Source organism: Cydia amplana, chromosome 11 (genome assembly GCF_948474715.1).
Source record: "Cydia amplana chromosome 11, ilCydAmpl1.1, whole genome shotgun sequence".
Classification (NCBI taxonomy): domain Eukaryota; kingdom Metazoa; phylum Arthropoda; class Insecta; order Lepidoptera; family Tortricidae; genus Cydia; species Cydia amplana.
The window spans coordinates 7309319-7330854 of record NC_086079.1 but is presented as its reverse complement, the minus strand read 5'-3'; the positions used below and the strand labels follow the sequence as shown (position 1 = coordinate 7330854).

General features: G+C 36.8%; 1 protein-coding gene across 1 annotated transcript in view; it reads left to right on the top strand.

The window, feature by feature from the left end:
* The first annotated feature begins 1039 nt into the window (after nucleotides 1–1039).
* LOC134651973 (dual specificity protein phosphatase 22-like) overlaps nucleotides 1040–21536 on the top strand; it is a 61943-nt gene continuing 41446 nt past the window's right edge. The window contains exons 1-2 of the mRNA XM_063507118.1: nucleotides 1040–1471; nucleotides 16306–16422. Of these exons, the coding sequence (XP_063363188.1) occupies nucleotides 1451–1471; nucleotides 16306–16422 (138 nt within the window). The 5' untranslated portion in view covers nucleotides 1040–1450. The remainder of the gene's footprint in view (nucleotides 1472–16305; nucleotides 16423–21536) is intronic.

The window sequence follows — 21536 nt, the reverse complement described above, 5'->3', positions numbered from 1 at the left end:
TAACTTCTAAAATAAGAAAATGATAAAACTAAAAAAAATATATGATGTACATTACCATGTAAACTTCCACCGAAAATTGGTTTGAACGAGATCTAGCAAGTAGTTTTTTTTTAATACGTCATAAATCGCCTAAATACGGAACCCTTCATGGGCGAGTCCGACTCGCACTTGGCCGCTTTTTAGAGATAGGTAGGTACATAAATATTGAAGTGAATTTAATAATAATAATAATAATTTAATATTAGGTATAAATTGTTTCGTGTTATCTTTAATGATATTTAGGCTGAAAAGTTTTCTCCAGCAGGCTAAAAAAAAGTCAAGTGGTAAATTTTGCGCGCGTGTTACGTCAAGATGGCTAAACAGCCGAAGCTCCCTGCAGCGCGCTATCGCACCGAGCGCGCTAGAGCTGCCCAGCTTCTAATCGATAATTTTAACGGACATTAAAAGGTTTCTCAATTTGTCCGATTTTTTTATTAAGATACTTATATGTTACCCGAATCCTCAAATATCGCTGGACGATTTACAACATTTATTTTTGTTTGAAAAGGTACTTCACAGTTAGTTCCACAATCCACAGTCATGAAGGAATCCGATATGAGTATCTTCTAATATTATATCTACGAGAGTCGCCCCTCTTCGATAAATCGGGGAACACCAAAAAAATCGCAACGAATTATGAACAGTCCTTCAAAATTTTGAAGAAGTTAAGAAACTGTGTTGAACCTCAATTTTCATAAAAACAAGTCATAAAGATAAAAATAGTTACAAATTTTTCTACAGTGTTTTTCACACAGCTTGGGTACGGTGACAGTTATCATCTCAATACAATTTATGTTTAGGTTATAAATTGTATCGAAATGACAGTTGTCACCATAGTCAAGTTACGTGAAAATTGTTAAACTTTAATTCAACTATCTAACTATCTATTATATACGTATGTGGTTTACTTTATTCATAGTATTTTTAAACAGATTTTGTAACTATATCGATACTTATTTAAAGGGTTTATAGAATAAATATGTTTTACTACGGTTTTTTTTATTCAAACGCCTTCAAACGCACTGCACTGTTTATCGCCAAATACTTTGTCGATAGCCCGCCCCTAGTGGGCTAATAGACGCAGTGACGCCGGCACTGGCAGTGGCGCGCCGCCAGCTCTCCACGCCGCACGTCTCGGCTCCTCGAACACGCGACACAGATCGATACTTGCACAGCCCTAGCCGCTAGCTGGCCAGTAACATGGCCACGTGCAAAACTGACGTTCATAACTTGTGACCGAATATCGATATAATCGCGCGCGCGTCAACAATGTAGCCATAGTGACGCCCTGTTGACAGATTGACATATTTACGATGCCGTTGATTTTATTAAAGTTTATTAAACGTTGAGTGTTGTTATTGTTATTATGACAATAAATTTGTTGGTTAATTAGGAGTTTGTTGCAACGAAGATGGGAAATGGAATGAATAAGGTGAGTTTGGTTATTTCCAAGTTTTCGTCGCTATCTCATTGTTTTTGAGGTTTGTTGTTTATTTGCAAAGTTTTGTGAGAGAATGGGGTTACGTAACGTCCGCGGGAGAGTTCGTAGCCGGTGTCCGTAGCATCCGCAGCCGTAGCGCACTCGTAGCATATCGTAGCCGAATTTCGTAGATGTTGCACTACCTACGATTTTATTTTAAACAAAGCGGACGTTTTGAGGATATTTTTTTTTTACTTTATGTGGGTATTATGCACATGCATATTTATGATATGATTACGCTTGACAACAAAAACAGAAAACGGATACACTGTACGGTATTTCCTTACCTACTAATTAGATATATAGGAATAGTAAATTCAGAGTTAAAACGAATGATAATTTATTTGTACAAACAATATGTGGAATGTAAACATAAAGTGCATTAAAATGAAAATTAAAAACTAAAATTAAACGCTAATATTAAAAACTAAACTTAAAAATACGTATTTATTGAGGCGTTAAATTAACTTTGGACACGGTTTAGTTAACATATTTACATTTGAGTAAGTATAATTGGGTAAAGGTATAAAATAGACTATAATGGAAAATGCATGATTGTACACGAGTTCATGTAGGTATATTAACCATTAAGCCTCTTAGTTTGACTTTTTCGAGTTTTTAATTTTATTATTCTACACCGTGTGTTTTTTGTTTTCCGTTAAATTAGACACGTTGCTAAGTACATGAATAGAAGCTACATGGTAGATCGCTTTTTGTAAAATTCGATAAAAAAATTTTTTCCTTTTTATACAAAATAAATATAAATATTAGGTACATTTTAAATGGTCCTTTAGAGTTACGCAAAAATTAGTGTCAAGTATGACAAAGCTTAAATTTTATTCATGACGGCATATGCCAAAACACAGCATAGGTGCAAAAATCATTAGGAAAACATTTTTAGAATTAATATAAGTGATTACTTAGTTACTTCTTTAATCTTTTAACTAATACGTAGACGCGAAATTAATTTACTGAAAACTACATTTTAAACGTATTTATTTAAATAATACCGACAAATTCCATCAAACTTAGACGAAATTTTGTTATCTAAGTAAATACGATGCCTTTTACAAATTTGCTGAATCACCAATTGTTTTCACGTCCAAATTGCTTCAGAGCTCTTAATAATTTGCGCAGAACACCGTTACATTTCCAAATTGAGTTTGTAAGATTTGAAGATAAAGTTGGTAGGTACCTAAGTAAATTGTATATGACCTCGGAAGCAGCCGGCGTCATTAGTGGAATTAAACTTTATTATTATTCGGTACTTGGATTATTCCCACCTTCTCCAATTTTGTAACGTGCTTCCCGTACAAAACCTAGTCAAGTTAGCAATGCTTAAGGATAATATATCAGATTTAAAAGAATACAATCGTAACAGTAGGATAAGAGGTTTACCTAACTCACATCGATTTATATTACCACCAACAAAAAATGTCTACGGTATGAGAACCAACTATTATTTGCTTCCAAAGATATTAAACACCCTTCCGAAACAATTACAAGATTTATACCTAACCAATCCTGAATCAAATAAAGATGTAAAAAAATACCTGTTATCATCTAGTAATTATGAATATATTTTATAAAACGTAACTTTAATGTAACATGTGTACAATTTTATAACATAAGTACCTATGTAGTGCATTTAGTCCGAACTCTAGCTGTAAACAAGCCATTTTTGGCTTAGCAGTTAAGATACATGAAACTCTGCGATTCATTTAATTGTTTAGAACTTTAATAAATGAAAAAAAAAATTAAAAAGCTGCAAGTAATAGTACATTACATACCTAGGGAGGTGAATTCGTGCATGAATGCTCCAGATCGCGGGTGTGGCCCGAACCGAAAGTGGGCCATAAATATGCGATCTGGGGCTTTACGAATTACCGCCCGTGGTTTGTCTAAAGTTTTACGTCTTGCCTTGGCCAGGAAGTGAGATTCTCTCCTTTACGGGCCTAGGATGACGTAAACATTGTAACGTGGGGTGTGCTCAGAAGAGGGGCGAGCTGTTTAAAAGGGTACAGAAGTTTTCTGTTTTCTGTTAAACAGCATTTCAGTTTTATTTTGAAGTGAAAACTTCTTTAGCGGCGCTGGGCACTTTTTGAGGTGGGGAAAAAATGATAAACTCGAGACAGCGTAAGGCGATCACGTGACCGAAAGGGGCGTAAGCCACGTAAGGTGGCCATTCATAATTTAGATGGCATTTAAATCAATAAAGAAAAACTCAATGTTATTTGACATTTATGTTGCGGACTCCTTTTCAAGACTCTTTACCTATGTTCAAATAATTTGACGTCATGGCAGTATGTAAATAAACATGTCAATGAAAAAGTGTGATCTTATTTGAGAATGATAATAATATATAATAAATAAATAGAATACCTCCGCTAAACATATGTATCGTGTTACCGGGCGTCGGTAACATAGTGAGGTGAGTTTTCACTTCTATCGGCACTCCCGGAGTGCTACCGTAGTTGTTTGTTATTTTCCACGTGTGAATATACGACGGAACGTAATTCATGATGAGATCATAATACCACAGAAGTATAATTATAATACTTAAGTTGTAACTAAATGTATGTAGATACTTTTACATATTAATTCATTCAGTCACAACTATGCAATAGTTACATTAAATATCCATTAATAGGTAAATCGTTTAGCTTAGCATCTGTAAATAGTGCTTGGCATTTTATTTCCTTGCTATCACTGACATATCACGCACTTTTTAACTATCACCTTCCCTCCCTATTATTTTTAATCATCACGTTTCCCCTTTACTCTACTTCAGTACCTTTCTAAATGTTTCCGGCCCTACCGTTTAAAAATACGCATACTAAATCCACAAGGGGCGAGTACTATATCATCGGTTCTATGATATGTAAGTAACCTACATCTTTGCCTCGGCGGATACCTGCGCATTTCAGAGTAAAAAATTCGTCATTGCTTGTTTCCCATCTTTGTTGGCGGTTGGAGGTATTTGTTTTGTGTAGGTAGGTAATTTATCTCCTAGTCTTTTAGTCGTTTTCATTTTTGTACATTTATAGGTATTGCCGAAATACTATAATTATACCATTAATCTATAGAATATAATATATTATTTAAATTAGAATAACAATCCTTAAGAAGCAATAGCTAATACGCTGACAACGGTGCACGTATTTAGGTAGTAGGAAAGCGATTTGACTTCTACTCATCCTACCTTATTTTACAAACTAACTTCGCTTGTTTTATAGCTGAAAATAGGGGCTACATTACGTTGGATGAGGTATTCCAATCATCGCTAACAGTTTTCATTACGAGTTCTGTCCAAGTTCATTACGAGTTTTCTGTCCAAGTTCATTACGAGTTTTCTGTCCAAGTTCATTACGAGTTTTCTGTCCAAGTTCATTACGTTTTTGTGTTCGTCCATTAAAACCCACAGTTTCCAATTCTCGATAACAACGGCATCGTAAGTATTTACGGTATTGGCAACTCACTCGTAAATTTGGCAATGGGCCTAAAAGCAATAACTCATATCATAAACCGCCGGTTGCCAGATGACATAACGTTATTTTTCACGGTCCCGCTAACGGTATTGATCTATATATGTATGTGAATACTTTCACTTATTATTCTCACGGTGTTAACGGTATAATACCTAACACATTAGCATATGATGAAAAAAGTTCCACGGGAAGCCTCCTTGCTGAGTTACTTGATCATTTATTTAATTTGAACGTCGGAATTCTAGCTAGTTACAATCCTTCAAAAAGTTTTGTGAAGTGACAGCCACAATGTTTGCTAACTTGATAGCTTGCTAGGTTTATTTTTCTTTCATTTGTCTCGTCTCTTAGGTGAAGTGGAGTTGACGTAAAAAAATATGATTCAAAATAACGTTTTTCTTGAGATTTTCAATATGATGAAACACCCAATTCCAAGAAAATATTGCCACATACTTTATCTACGAGTAGACACTGTGCCTTTTCGTACTTTTGTCTCCCATTTTGTATGCTCGGCAGGTATTTGAGCGTGGGACTACCTCTTTTCATAAGTCCATTTTACGCTGTTTAGAATACCAACCATTCATCCGGACTTTCGAAACGACATCCATTGAAAGAGCCGGAATATTTGAGGTACATTTTTCAGCATTTTCATACCGGGCGGTTTATTAGAATTTTGTGATTGAAAATAAAATTTCATTATTTTTTCTTCTGTAAGGAGATAATTCGAGATAATGTAATGAAAGTAAGATTTTTAGCTAGAGTCCTGATATCTTCTAATACGTTAAGTTCGGTTATAGTGTATATTCAAATAGTCTCGAGTTTCTTTTTTTTTTTATTTATAATAATAACACCTTTAGTTTGATCGACAGAGCACGTTTTCCAGGCCATTTAATACCGCTTTCATAATGGCTACGTAAAGTCTATTTTTTTATTCGGTAGACTAAAATGACATTTCATAGTATGAAATGAAACTTATGTTCATACTATGAAATGTCATTTTAGTCTACCGAATAAAAAAATAGACTTTAGGTACTCCTCACAACAATGCTTTTATGAAAACTTCTTTCATTGTTCTGGACATCGTCCCCTATTTTACATTAGAAAATTCATTACTAAATCTACCTACGTCTAGTCGTCTAAATGTCTAATGCAGCAATTATGTAGGTACCTAATAATACCTATATTTATATCTGGAAGGGTGGGTAATCTAGGCATTTTAGATTAATCACTTTGTCCTAATGATGTCACAGGCACGGTACCTACTTAAGTAAATTTAATTACTCTAATTCCTCTTCGGGCGTGAAAAGTAATTATTATTGCTACTTTTACCTTGAAACGTAGCCATTAATTATAAAGATTCGTGGAAAAAACAAAACGTCACTGTGGACAATATAATGCTTTTTTGTTTTGGAGAATTAACATTTATAACTGGTATTATATCCAAGACCGATCTATAGAATGGAGTTTCCACTTACACAATTCTAAGAAAGCAATTGGAATTCCTTTACCGAGATAAGGGTCTAACACAAAGCACTGGCTAATTTAGTGAAAACAGAATACGATTAGGTATAATGTACTAAGTTTATTTCATTATCAACAATCTTTGTAAGTTTGTAACAGATTACGAAACTTGTGGCTGTCAGTTACCTTTAATATCTTACTTTTTGCAAAAGTTTCTGAAGTAAGTTCCGAAGTTAGTGTAAGTGTATTAATTACTTATACCTACTTTTGTCATTCTTTGCGTCATTTTGTACCTAAATAAAGAAACACTTTCCTAAAATAAGCATCTTTATTTCGCGGTTTCCAACACTTATTGCTTAAAGAGTAAGATCGTGTGTAGGCAGGCCATTTTGAGCACTTGACCCATCAGTACATCAGTAGCTAATAACTGATGCAGCTGTCTGTACCCAAGCCGAAGAACAAAAGAAAACATATAAAACTTAGATTGAGGCACAAGTGGCCGGCAAACACGCGATGCCTGTTTACTCGGTGGAAGCTGAAATTGGATTTGGCAAAATGTTGTCTTTGGAACAGTGAACAAACAATTGTTCCTGTTGTAATCGTGGGTGGATCTTTACAAGTGATGGGTGGTCACATTTACCGAGAATCGTAGAAATGTACTTAATCTATTTAAGCAGAAATTTTAGCCATGTTTGTTTTTCCATTATACTTTTCTTTTAAGTCGGACTTAAAAAGTGCTATGTAGCCCGCCAAGTTTTATGTGAAGTATGCATGGTGTGACTAAACAAGTCGATGCATGGCGTGATCGCTGTCTAATTGTGTTCAACCTGTACTAAGGAACGCAGTAAAAAGAAAACATCTTAGACCAATAAAATTTTGCTTCAGTATCTAATAATCTAGCGATGAATTTTATTGATGATAAAAATGTTAGAGAAAAAAATTTCAAATCACCATCAATATAATAACGAATCAGGGTTGGAATTCTGTATAATCATGCGACAAATTGAGCGAGTGAAAGAATTCAGAAGGCATGTATATAAAGTGCTCCAATAAATTAATTCCGAGGTTCGTGCGGCGCCGTGCCGCGCGCCGCGTCTGACGCGTTCGCAAGTCACGCAAACCAAAGATTTTGTCATTGCCCTATCGACTTTAGTCTTTGAGTATATAGCCTAAGAAGATGTGATAACGTAAACTCTTCGAACAAATTTTTTCGCCACTTTAAGCGGGGGGCGAGGTAAACACTACAGCACACCACCAAAAGATAAGTAACTCAACAGACACAGATTTTGCTGTTGCGACAAACGCACACTACAAAAAATTTCAACACATTTCAAAATTACACGCACACAGACACAGTTTTCACATAACTATGCAGAATACATACGAACATGATAGTGATGAGTCACATCTAAAGAATGAGTCAAATCAGTTTGATGAATGAACTGAATTGTCCTTGGAGGATACAACTAAACGGAGTAGCCATTAACAGGCTTTCCCCTCTGTCGGAAATAGGCGGCCAACGGTCATACACAATGTATGGACTGACGTTTATCTGACATGGCTATTTTTACGTTACGCATACATTTGACGTTCCCCTCCCCCGCAAAAATCGGCAGACTGTTTTGTACAGAAAATTACAGACATGGCGTCTCCGTTTGATTATATCCTCCAAGGAATTGTCTTATACTATTTATTATAAAATTGTAAAAATGAAAATTCTGTACATTGAAGATATTAGGTAGCCAATAAAATGATTGTTTGTATGTATGGTTGTTTGTATTTGTGTACACGCACAGCTAAACTGTGGAATGAACTGTCGCCCGCGGGTTTTCCGGGCTGATACATAGGGATATCGTCCCATAGAAAATTTGAATTTCGCGCCTTTTTTTACTGACATTATTTGCTTGATCAGCTATATTAAACAAACTGCAGTGATTGAATGAATGAATGATTCATTCAATCATTCAAATGTTGAGTCGCTTTTTTGACTTTGTCACATCCCTTAAGACCGATTCGTCCCCGTACCACTGTATTCATGTTTACATTTTTCTGTCGTTTATGTATCGCAACGGTTTTTTCTTTAAATGGAGATTGTACTTCAATATACATTTCATAGTTAGTATAAATACATATTTATGATAGGAAACGCGATCTTGTTGCGAATTTGAGCTATCAGATCGCCTTTTACACGATAATACTGCACAAGTCACCATTTTTTAAGAGAAACGTCTCGCGACACGGAACGATGCAAAATGGCGGTGAAGCGACTTCAAGTAGTTTTATATAACGTGTTTGAACAGTTGACCAATGTACTTTGCCGGAGGGGGTCGCCCGTGTATCACATCTCCTTAGGCTATATACTCAAAGACTTTAGTCCAAACGCAACCAAATTTACTATCAGCTACACAGTTAAATGACAATTTAGACCTTATTGCAAAGACTTAAGGCCAGCGATGGCCAGTTACTTGTTGTTGTTAGTACAGTCAGCAGCAGAAGTTGCTTAGCAACTTCTGCTGCTGACTGTCGGGCGGGCGAGGTCTTCAAAATTACTTTGACGCGCTCTTATTCTCTTAACAATAAAGTCGCGTCAAAATCATTTTGAATACATCGCCCGCTTAGCAACTTCTGCTGATGACTGTACATGTTTATCCCACTGACTTCGTATTTATTCTGGTAGCGACTGTTGCCAGGTTCTCATTATTGGGCATTTGTTTTCACGTTCTTTCGGAAAACAATTCGATTTTCTTAGTGTATTACGGGTCGGGAAAATTGTTTTATTGATGAACAAATGTCTCGAAAGATAAACAAATCCGAGGTCCGCCTTTTGTAACTGTAGGTATATTTTTTACTGTGTTAAAAGTTTAAAGAAATATATAAAATTGTAACTGGTGAAGTTTTTAAAAACAACTTTAAGGTTTCTAACAACGAAATTATACGAAATCTGTCCGTCCCGCCTCTAATTTATACAAAAAAAAAAAGAAAATATAGCACATAAACACTTTTCACGAATATTGTTTTGTAAATTGTGTTGAGTTTTTATTTAATTGTGTTGAGCTTTAGCTGATATCGACCATGCACAAGCATTTATGTGCTTTGACTCACAGTACACAGTGCCAGTAACACTAGGATGTGAACGTATTTCAATAAGACGCCGCGATATCCAAGTTTCGGTTTCAGCATAGCGGCAATTACGTAGCATTCCATCGCGAAGCGGGCATAATTGTGCTGCAATCTGAGGCAAATGGGAAGCCTGTTAGCTGCCGTAATGAGGACATTTCAATGATTCTGGTTTCATCTTAGTGTTCTCATTTATTCAAATGAGTTAGGCAAGTAAATACAACTTTCAATAAGATTGTGTGGATTTTTAGGGTTCCGTACCCAAAGGGTTAAAACGGGACCCTATTACTAAGACTCCGCTGTCCGTCCGTCCGTCCGTCCGTCCGTCCGTCTGTCACCAGGCTGTATCTCACGAACCGTGAGTTGAAATTTTCACAGATGATGTATTTCTGTTACCGCTGTAACAACAAATACCTACTAAAAACAGAATACAATAAAGATTTAAGTGGGGCTCCCATACAACAAACGTGATTTTTGACCGAAGTTAAGCAACGTCGGGGGCGGGGTCAGTACTTGGATGGGTGACCGTTTTATGCTTGTTTTGCTCTATTTTTTGTTTGATGGTGCGGAACCCTCCGTGCGCGAGTCCGACTCGCAATTGGCCGGTTTTTTTTAAATCATATTAAAACTGGATTACTTAAAACAACAGACCATTATTAAAGTACATACATTTCGTAATTATTAGGTAAGTAGGTATATTTCATAATACGAAAGTATTAAGCTCCTAGTAAAAAAACAACAACAAAAAAACAACTTCATAAAACTCATGCCACTGAATGCCATAGAATGTTGGAAGAGTTCCTTCGATCCCATCATTACATCCTGACGAGGTGTTGGTAGTGTACACATATAAGTATAAGATTGTTGTATATTACTTAATATTTTCGACTTTGAAATACATAAACCATTATATGGATTATCGTGTGGTTTCGTGGCCACGCCGTCCATTTTCCCCGACATATCCGGCTTTTTGCCTCATTTGAATTAAGTCACACCTCTGCGCTCACCCATGCGTAAATCACGGTGGCCTTCAAATAATACATATATATACAGGGTGCCCAGTAATTAATGGATAACCATCTAACCACCAACAGGGCACCTTAGGCTGGTCCAGAAAATGCACTTATAGGTCTAGTAAAAGTTTCGTGGTTTTCGAGATAATCTAACTTTTCTGTCTTTTTTAATAGCTAGTACCATACTTCAATTTTAGAAAAGTGCGATTATCTCGAAAACCACGAAACTTTTACTAGACCTATAAGTGCATTTTCTGGACCAGCCTAAGGTGCCCTGTCGGTGGTTACAAGGTTATCCATTAATTACTGGGCACCCTGTATATGTATCCTGCGAAACGTCAGCCTGTGGGCTGTGATATTTACGTGCATCGAATAAAAAAGAATTAAAATTTTATACGGATAAATAAATACCTAAGAAATAGTGCTTAAATCATTATAAATTTACCATAAACACAGCAGTTATAAAATTTTGTTCCTTAAATTAACTGAAATGATATTATGTTACTTCAACTTAAATTTATGAAAATATTTTAAACTTTTATTTCAACAACTTATAGGAAACTAGCTTTTGCCCGCGGCTTCGCACGCGCAGGAGAGTTTTTTAATTTTGGACCCCCATTTCACCCCTTTAGGGGATGAATTTTGAAAAATCCTTTCTTAGTGGACCCCTAGACCTTATAAGGAACCTACTTGCCAAATTTGGACTTTCTAGTCCCAGCGGTTTGGGCTGTGCGTGTCAGTCAGTCAGGTCTTTCACGTTTATATATATATAGATAAGGAACGTTAAGTTTCCTATAGTAGGTATAGTTACCCTGTATTCCTTGTACTTACACTTTGGCCGTCACTATCTATTTAATGCTGACAGTACCGCTGCATCTTCCCTATTCGAGGCGCGCCGCTCCTCGCGCCCTAGTGCCTTGATTGCACTCTCGGGTTTTACCGCTTCACGTGCATGAAACTACCGCACTGGATATTATATTCCCGAGGCAGCTTACTAGCATCGGTCTAGCTCTGGCTTACGGGCAACCAGCTGTGTAAGAGCGAGACTTGAGGTAGAATCTAGTAGTAACTGGAAGATGCCTCTAGCTGGTATAATATTCGCTAGGTGCACGACTGGTGCTGCCCTCATTTTGGCAGACTTTCTACGTTAAATCTTATGGAGTAAAATTAGTTCAAGCGGCTGCCGCTAGTACTAATGGCGGCCATTCCATAAGATTACCTGTGTTTGTGACGATCAGCGCCACTTCCCCCTCCACCGACTTCGCACCTTGCCAATACGTGCATATTATTTACGACTGAATTATACTTTAACTATTTAACTACGAAAATGTTAAAAAACCGGCCACCTTCTATCAAAAAAGCGCGAAGGGCGCGATTAACAACAGGACCTCCTTTTATTTGCGAAATCATACGTTGAAGAATGAATAACGAGTTCTTATACCTATTTACGGCAGATGGAAACATATAAACACTGAATATACCTACAATCAACGTAATAAATAAGAGTGGATAGCTGAAAGCACAAACGCACTTCGCCGCTCAAGCCTTTTGGCTATCTAACTTTCGATTTAAAGACTTAAGTAGCGTTTCTAGCCTCTATGGACTTGTAAAAGGAATTGCTTTAAAGTAGCTCTAAAGACGGTGGATTTAGCTCTTTCAAGTTCCCATTTAAGTCTGTAAATCAAACAAGCAGTTCTTAGCTCTGGCTTAGATGGATTACCATGCTGCCGTGCTAACAGTAAATGCAGTAATCACACTTGAAAACTCATGCAATTGTTTATCTTGTTCTCTTTTATTAAGTTCCTTATTTAAACGATCTTTTTCATGTAAGTTCTGCATCCCCGATACGCAGGGTAGCATATTAGGCGTGCTTGGCACATTTACACGGGTTGTACTAGGTAATATTATACCTAGTTTTGCATCTGGGTAGAGGTTAGATGGCAGTCGCTTTCGTAAAAAGTAGTCCCTGCAATGATCAATCAAATGACCACCAATGACAGATTATCAGTATAAGCTTCAATGATTTCTCTGAAACCATTAATTTTCGCTGGACGTACGAGTACAAGTAGGTCAAACTATGGCTGTTAATAATAGGATCCTCTATCATTGGTCGTCTTTGATCCGACTTGAAAGCGACGCCGTGTATGTATATAGGTACCTACCTACTTTGTTATAAGTTGGCAAGTGAAACCTTGAGCCCGATTCTGATTTAACATTTGGTCATAGTTATGATATTATTTTGATACGACCTTATCATCCTTATCATCCATTAATGAAGTGAAAGGCGATCGTTAAGGACGTATTAAAACCGGTTCCTAACCGCAACTATTTGTTGAATCTGAATCGGGCTCCCTGGCTCCTTAACCAATTCAGCGCTACAAAGCATCTTCGCTACATGCTGAGAAACCCATTCTCTCGCACTAAAGCACTACAATGTACGACCGTAGCTAAGCAGTTAATAAGTTACAGGTTGGCAGAATTGGCACGGTGATTTTCGATAAAAAGGTAGCTGAGTTTAGGGACTAGAACTAGTTTACATTTTTGCTTAATTAACATGAATCAGCTTCATGCCCCCAACCTTTAACCTCTCATTTTTCTTACCAAACGCGTCAGTTACCTATAAATATGCAACCAGGAAAACGGTAATATTTAGGAAAATTCCCAAAATTCCCATTTCATATCTGTAATCGAATAGGAGCAGTGCTTTCGTCGGTTTATCGGATTATAACACCGAGCGTGCGCAGCTTAAGGGCCCATTTACATGGTATGAATTTCTCACACGACTTTGAGCGATGAATCGTATGACGTAAGTAAGGTAAAGGGCCCCTGTTTCGGCAGGTTAAGGCTCTTGAGAGTTTGTATATTACCAAGCATTTTTTTTTTAATATTACTAAGCATATCAACACCTTGAAAGCTTTTGAGTAAGTTATATTAGTTCTTTGTTAATAATTTAATGTATAAACTATAGGGTTTTAGTTGAAACTTTTTTTTATATGAATTTTTTCGTGAACCTCTTATTTGGCTCCCATTTCGTGATACAAATTTAGCTCAGCTCCTAAGTTCGTGAATTCGTGTCCCCTGTTTCGTAATAAAGTTTTCTTAGAGTAATAGGTGATAATTTGCTGATAATCATTTTAAATTACCTACTTACGAGTAATTGTAAGGTCAAATTAAAAATAATATTGAAAAAAAAAAATTAATTGAGAGCTAAGTAGCTTAAAGCTTTTTGTACTCGTCGACTTTAATGGTTGAATTAAGATTTCGTAAACCATATAGGTACTTTAATACTTGATTAAAAGCCGAAACTATATAAATTAAAAATTTAAAAAAGAAACTTTTTTTTACTAAATATTTTTTTTTACAAAAAAAATATTAACTATCTTATACGTTAAATATAAACATACACAAAAATAAATCAAATCAATTGAATTATAAATAAAATTGTGCTAGTAGTTAATATGAGAAATTGAGAATATACGTGGAATATACCTTAAAAATTTAAACTCGGGTCACATTCAAACTCGTTTTATGAGAATTCTAGTGAAAAAAACATATACCGAATTTCGCTCATACGAAACTTCATGAAATACATTAATTGTTTTCTAATTTATTTTTTTAATTATCTTCGTTGTTATATTTAAAAACAAGCACTCAAAATGTATCTAGAAAATCCTTGATTCGTTAGTGGCACGAAACAGGATACACACGAAAAATATAATGACCGCTATTTCGTGAGTCGATTTATTGCAATTTTAAGGTATTTCTATGCATATATTCAATCTTCTCATTCAAGATTCTCGTATCGATTTTGACATTCAATTATCAAAGGCGAGGCGATACGTCATCATATCTGCCTTTTTAGCCCACTGTTGAGCATAAGACTCCCTTCTAGTACCTGCGCCACTTGTCCCATATCTGAACTAATCTCACCCAGAAGAGACCCGCAATCTTCCGGTTGTCCACTCAATGAACCAACGAACACGAGTCGCACCTTTCGTCCGAATCATGCCCTTATAAGCTACGATATCGCCGTACTGTGAGATAAGTAAATGTAGTTTACGTGAATACCTACCTAATTGTGCGTTTGAGGCGAGAAACTCGTACCGTGTACACGGCCCTTTACGAACTCCCGTATCATGAAAGACACTCCATAATCCTAACAACGTTGAATTGAGTCTTTTGTATTCAGTTTCCGCACAAAGACGTGATTTACAGTTGAAGGTACTCACTAAGATTATAAATTAATGGTCAGACAAGAAACCTTCTAAGACATAGCACGCGGTAGGCTTAGAAAGGTTTCTGTAAAGTCGTAATCTTGTTATTACTATTAAATTTTATTGTGCGGTTATTGCAATGCTAATAGTGTTGCACAATATTTAAGTAAGTAGTTTAAACGGACTAATGTATAAGTACCTAATCGATTTAAAGAGTCTACATAAAAACTATGAATTATGTTAAATAGGTAGGTACTTAAGAGATAACCTTAAGTCAGTACTTATAGTATGTTTATTTTAGCATATAGGTACCTAAGTTGGCGAATATGAAGAAAATATTACACCTAATCATATAAGTGGATAAAAGTACCTATACGTAATTGATGATGAGCAGGTCAACAGATAATACGTTTTATAAAAAAAAACCTAACAACTCAAATCGGTTCACTCCTTTGTGAGCTACAACGCCACAGACAGTCGCACAGAAAAAAGATAAACGCATAAAATCGCTCTTTTTTCGTCAGGGGTTAAAAACACTATGTTACTGACACCTAGTTTTTGCAGAATTGTCATCAACTTCTTCCTTAAAGTAAGGTTTTACATGCCAATATCACATAATGAGGGGTACCGGTTACCACACGGATCGAAACACGGTTCTCATATCATCTCTACTAGTTGATACCTATATATAAGAACTGTAAAAAACGAAAGCTTATTCGCAGTTATGTAACAACACTCTAAACTCTCTCAAAGTCAAATAAAAAGCTACAATGCAACCTTTAGTCATGCAAGCCGATGGAGCCCTAAAGGCCACTGTGCGGGCACGGTTGCATGTGCCAAAACACGCGATAACTAATCCTATCTTGACACAAATGCCGGCATTCCATAATTTACCCGCAAGAACAAAGAAATTTCTGGAAAATTCCTAGCGGTTTACAATAATTTCAGATCGTAATTTTTCTACAGCGCATAAAAACTTTTAATCAACTTCTTAAATTATGTATTCTTCATTGCTATAGGTATATATTTTCGTTTAAAGTGGTATGTCGCGCTCGTTCTAGCGCACAGTTACAATAATAATATGTATATCGGAGAAGGATGGTCCTAATGGCGGTGGGCGCGTGGGGGTAGTACCTAGATGTATTCCTTCACAGCCAAAATAGTAGGTATGCTATCAACGCATGAAATAAACATTCGGACTCATTAACCATACTAGTGCCTACTATTATTTCAGTACTAAATAATCAAAATAACTAAACGATCTTACGATAGAATCGGATTCAATAAAAATAAAAAGATCACATGAAATCGTTCAAATCTTTATTTAAGTCAAACTACACCGGCTCCAACCCTACACCTCTGACCCGAGAAGATTGGCGTAACAATCTGTGGTGACTGTACTTTAAGAAATCAAGTCTCGCAGAATCAAGCCTCTCTAGTATCACTTAACTTATAGCATTACACTTGTACCTACTCACATTCGTTTTCGCTCGCAGGTGCTTGCCGGGCTGTACGTTGGCAACTATCGGGACTCGAAGGACCCAGTGCAGCTCGAACGTTACAAGATCACACACATTCTGTCCATACACGACGCGGCTCGCCGGTTACACGCTGTAAGTACACTAGAGACAGTGGCGGATTTCCCATAAGGCACAGTAGGCACGTGCCTAGGGCGGCGAGATATTAGGGGCGGCAAATTGTGACAGAAAAATCGTTGATGATAACAAGAAATAACTTAAAATTAGGCCAGGCAACGAATTCTTAAAAAAAGGTATAGAGGGAAACGGTTGGAATACAATTTTTGACTTCGTAACTTTGTTTGAACTAGTTAGGATGTGAACATATCAAAAGTGCCCGGCCGTAGCCCTTGAGCCGGGGGAAGAGGGAGGTTTGAAGGTCCTATTTATCGGTTTTTCGCTTATATCGCGGAAACTATGCGTTCTAACGACTGATCATTGTACAAAATGAAAGCTGATTAAATTTGCTACAAGTTTTATACAGTCGAGTTTTTCGATAGGTATCTTGTTTAGTTTTTGAGATAGCCGCTCTTGAATTGACTGACTTGACTGCAAATCCGCCACTGACTAGAGAGCTCAATGCGAGTGATTTGACCAAACCAGAGAGAAGTCGATGCCTAGAGTGTATTTTATTATGTGTGCATTACATTTATACATGACGCTCTAATCTTAAGAACTGCCGTGGTTTAGAAATGTTTGTGGGACCTGCTCTCATAGATAACAGCTGATCATCATCTTCCTCGCGTTGTCCCGGCATTTTGCCACGGCTCATAGGAGCCTGGGGTCCGCTTGGCAACTAATCCCAGTAATTGGCGTGGGCACTAGTTTTTACGAAAGCGACTGCCATCTGACCTTCCAACCCAGAGGGTAAACTAGGCCCGTATTGGGATTAGTCCGGTTTCCTCACGATGTTTTCCTTCACCGAAAAGCGACTGGTAAATATCAAATGATATTTCGTACATAAGTTCCGAAAAACTCATTGGTACGAGCCGGGGTTCGAACCCGCGACCTCCGGATTGCAAGTCGCACGCTCTTACCGCTAGGCCACCAGCTGATATCAACAAACAATAAGCAAGCGTTTATCTACCGTGGAAAGCCTAATGTATACCCTACACTGTAAGTAGGTATATATCAATTGCGCCCAAAAAAGAAATATTCTTACCTATATCAGTGAATAGAGGCAAGATGTATGATAACAAATTCTTACCTTCCGATAAAATCATCAGTCTGCTTTTAATGTAACTTGAATGTCACCCATTACAGTTACAAATCATTTGTACTAAAGAATAAATAACTCTAGCGAGAGTGATAGAATTCCTCGCGACGTATTTTGAGCGATTACGACGATCGACATTGAGATTGTAAAAATCGTTTTCGAAATAAATAAAAGGACTAAGTATGAGGTTCGTAGCATTTCGCATTCCGCATTATTTAATCACTCAGCAACGCGCGAAAGACTATTACGATTAACTTTGACGATTAAGGAAACGCGAGGTCAATGACCCCAATTTAGATCCTTACGTCCTTACGTGACAAAACTTTAACGACGCTTAATGCTGAGAGGACAACCCTGTTTTAATACCTACAGTAAAAACACGTTAAAAGGGATATAACTGAGTCTGCAAATCCATTATTACCCACCTTTACGAGTAGCATCGAAAACCGCCGACATCATCATTTTGCCTGAGCACACAAGGGCGGCTGTGTGCCTACATTTTTTGTTAAATTTTTAATCTTTTGCTATGCTGAGCTGAATCTCAATGGGAACATTTATCTTTTTTTATTAACAATGTCGATGGATTTGTTTTCTCATGATTTAGAAATGAGCTGTAGGTATATTTGATTTTACGGTGCTGTGGGCGGTCAACATTTGCTGCATCCAATAATCATAATTGATCCAAGGTAACAAATATAAACCCTTACTTGACGGTTGACAGTATAAAGTACGTAGTTCATAACCAAATTCATAACACAAAGGACGCGAAGACTCACGAGACCTTTTTAGATAATTTCAGATAACATCAAGTGTATTCTGAAATTAAAATATTTGATATCTAAAAATACCTCCACCGTAATGATTTATTACTCTGACTTTGGTTTAGGTACAAAAAGCTTAAATAAATACTAGTTCATCTTCTTAATTAATTAAAGACTTGAAATTTATCGCCATTACTCAATGTCAATGCTGAAGATAAAACTTATATATTACACGTAGCAAACATTTTGTTACCAACTGTCCTTGTGTAGATATCTGTAACGGTGAAGACCCTTATGTCATATATGTCTGACATATATGTATGAGTGCGAGTGACATATTATGTCACTCGCACTCATAACTACTTGAGCTACTTAAGGTGACGGTAGAGGTGGGTAAATTTTCAGATTCTGTCAATTTACCCCATTTCACACACAAGCGCACTTCACGCACACTACCTCACTTTACTGGGACAGGTCACTGACCCATCAAGTTTTTTTTAAGATAGCGTTTTGAGTTTAGTGGCCTCCTTTTAGGAAAAGCGTTCCATTGAAAGAAGAAAGAGAAACAATACATTTAATCTTGCTTTCCTTGTCTGTTCATGTCACACGTGACGTATTTAAATTCTAATAATTCATTTGGTTGTTGACAATTTTCTACATTATGGCTTTGTCGAGATACGCGTTTTCTAAAGTTAAACCGAATAAAACCAGATGTCATTAAGTCAGATGTAAAATTTTATTTACTACTCTATACGACTTTTCATAAGGCTCAAAATCAATTAAATGAGAATTTAAATAAATAAAGTTCCGGCAGGGTGCAAAATTTAATTAAGGCGGACAAAATAAAATTTGAAAATATATGGAAACAGTGTTGGCTAATGTACCCCTAATATCTTTACCGATTTACTTTTATGTGGTATATTCGCCTTTTGTTTCACTATTAAATTAATACAATTAAAATAAAAAATATTATACCGGTATTCCACCGGTATTATTTCAGTGCTGAAGCGATTATCTTCGATCGTAGCCTTGATAATGTAGGTGTTGATAGTTACTTACGGCGGTAGGAGCGGCAATGAACCCCGTGCAGAGTAGAACGTGAGGTGCGTTGGGATAAGTGCATATATCTACTTATAATTCTTTGGCTGGTTGGTAACCCTCTATATTTTATTTTTTGTTTTACTGTTATTAGGTTAAGGGAATTTTAGGGAGTGAAAAAAAAATGATTTTCGTTTTATGCGCTCGCGTGCTTGCCGATGGATTATAATTAGACAAAAGAACTTGTTTTCCACGCATCGAATGTAGATCCCTATGACACTTCCTCCAAGTCTTCTCCAATAATGTTTATACCGTATTTTAATTACCTACCTTAAATGTTACATTTCTAAATATTTTTTTTGTGCTATACATACTTCAAAAAAATCGCTGGAGGCCTAGCGGTAAGAGCGTGCGAATTGCAATTCCGGCTCGTACCAATGAGTTTTTCGGAACTTATGTACGAAATATCATTTGATATTTACCAGTCGCTTTTCGGTGAAGGAAAACATCGTGAGAAAACCGGACTAATCCCAATAAGAGCCTAGTTTACCCCCTATGGGTTGGAAGGTCAGATGGCAGTCGCTTTCATAAAAATTAGTGCCCACGCCAATTTATGGGATTAATTGCCAAGCGGACCCCAGGCTCCCATGAGCCGTGTCAAAATGCCGGGACAACGCGAGGAAGATGATGATGATGTGACACATACTTCCAAAAAAATCTACAAATATTTTACGTGACAACTGCTTATAAGTAAATATTATGTAGGTACACTTATAAAGTATAAAGTAGAAAATATCTTATAGGAACATAATATAAAAACCGATCATGTACGAGTAGGATTCACTATGGGTTCCACAGTTACACATTTTTATTGCATATTTTTTGTTTAAGACCAACTCACCTATTATAGGACATAGGTCTTCCATTAATCTTTTGGCGTTGAACTATTTTTTGTATATGTATTTATGTAATACAATTCTGAGTTAGGTTATGGTACATTTTTGCTCACTTACTTATAATTATGTATTATATCTGATATGTCACATGATACCAAAAATCGCCGCAAAGTTAAAAGTTCATTTATTTACGTAACTCATCTTCGGATCACCGACTTACTACTTCCTTACTTGACATATGTGTACTAAATTTCAATTGAACTAGTCCAGTAGTTACGGTGAAAATTGGCTTTAACAAAATGGCAGACACACGAGTGATCTTATAAGGGAGATTATTTTCCTTGAGTGAATGGTATGCATTTACCCCAATGCACCTCACGTTCCACGCGGCGCGGCGTAATCTGGCCCCTATTTCACCACGGTGACAGGTACGACAAAAACATCACTGTTATTGACGCCATAGGCATCCATGGACTACAGTTACCGCTAACACTGATTTAAACTTTCACGATTTTTACACATTATTAAATTGTACAACGGAACCGCAAAACGTTCAAGCGGATAAACAAGACCAAGTGCGGGTAGTTCGAAAAACTCGCGCGGTTAGAAGATGCTGATGTCAACTTAAGCCAGTCTTCTCCGAGACCACGGGGACAACGCCGTCCTCGAAACGTCGGAGGTAAATCTTAAAACTTAGATACGCGATTAAGTCCCGTTGTACAATTTAATAATACAGTTACCGCTTACCATCGGGCGGGCCGTATTCGTGTTTGCCACCGTCATTGTACCTATTATTAAAAAAAACTTTATTATATCGGATAAAACAGACATTTCTCTCGCGAAAAAATCTTGTGACAATTGTCACAAGATTTTTCAAAGAATTTTCGGTAAGTCTTGACAGGAAATGAGTTCTGTGTCGCAATTTCGATACAGTTGCCGTGTTTCTTGTGACAATTGTCATTAGCTTCGCAAAATAAGAATTTTTTAGTGGCAAATTTAATGGAGTTTATTTATTTATTAAAATGTTGGTGGCAAACAAGCACATCGCCCGTCCGATGGTAAGCGGTTACCGTAGCCTATGGAGGCCTGTGACGTCAGCAACAGTGATGTCGACAACTGTCGCACCTGTCACCGTGGTCGTGGTGAAATAGGGGCCAGTAAGTACCTAATAATCGCAGTGGTCTTAAGTGTCACAGACCCTACTGGCGCTTAAGTCCTTTATGACTATTTCTGCCTATTTTAAATTGTTCAAAAAAAAAAAGAAACCGAATAATTATATCGGACTACCAAATTTTCACG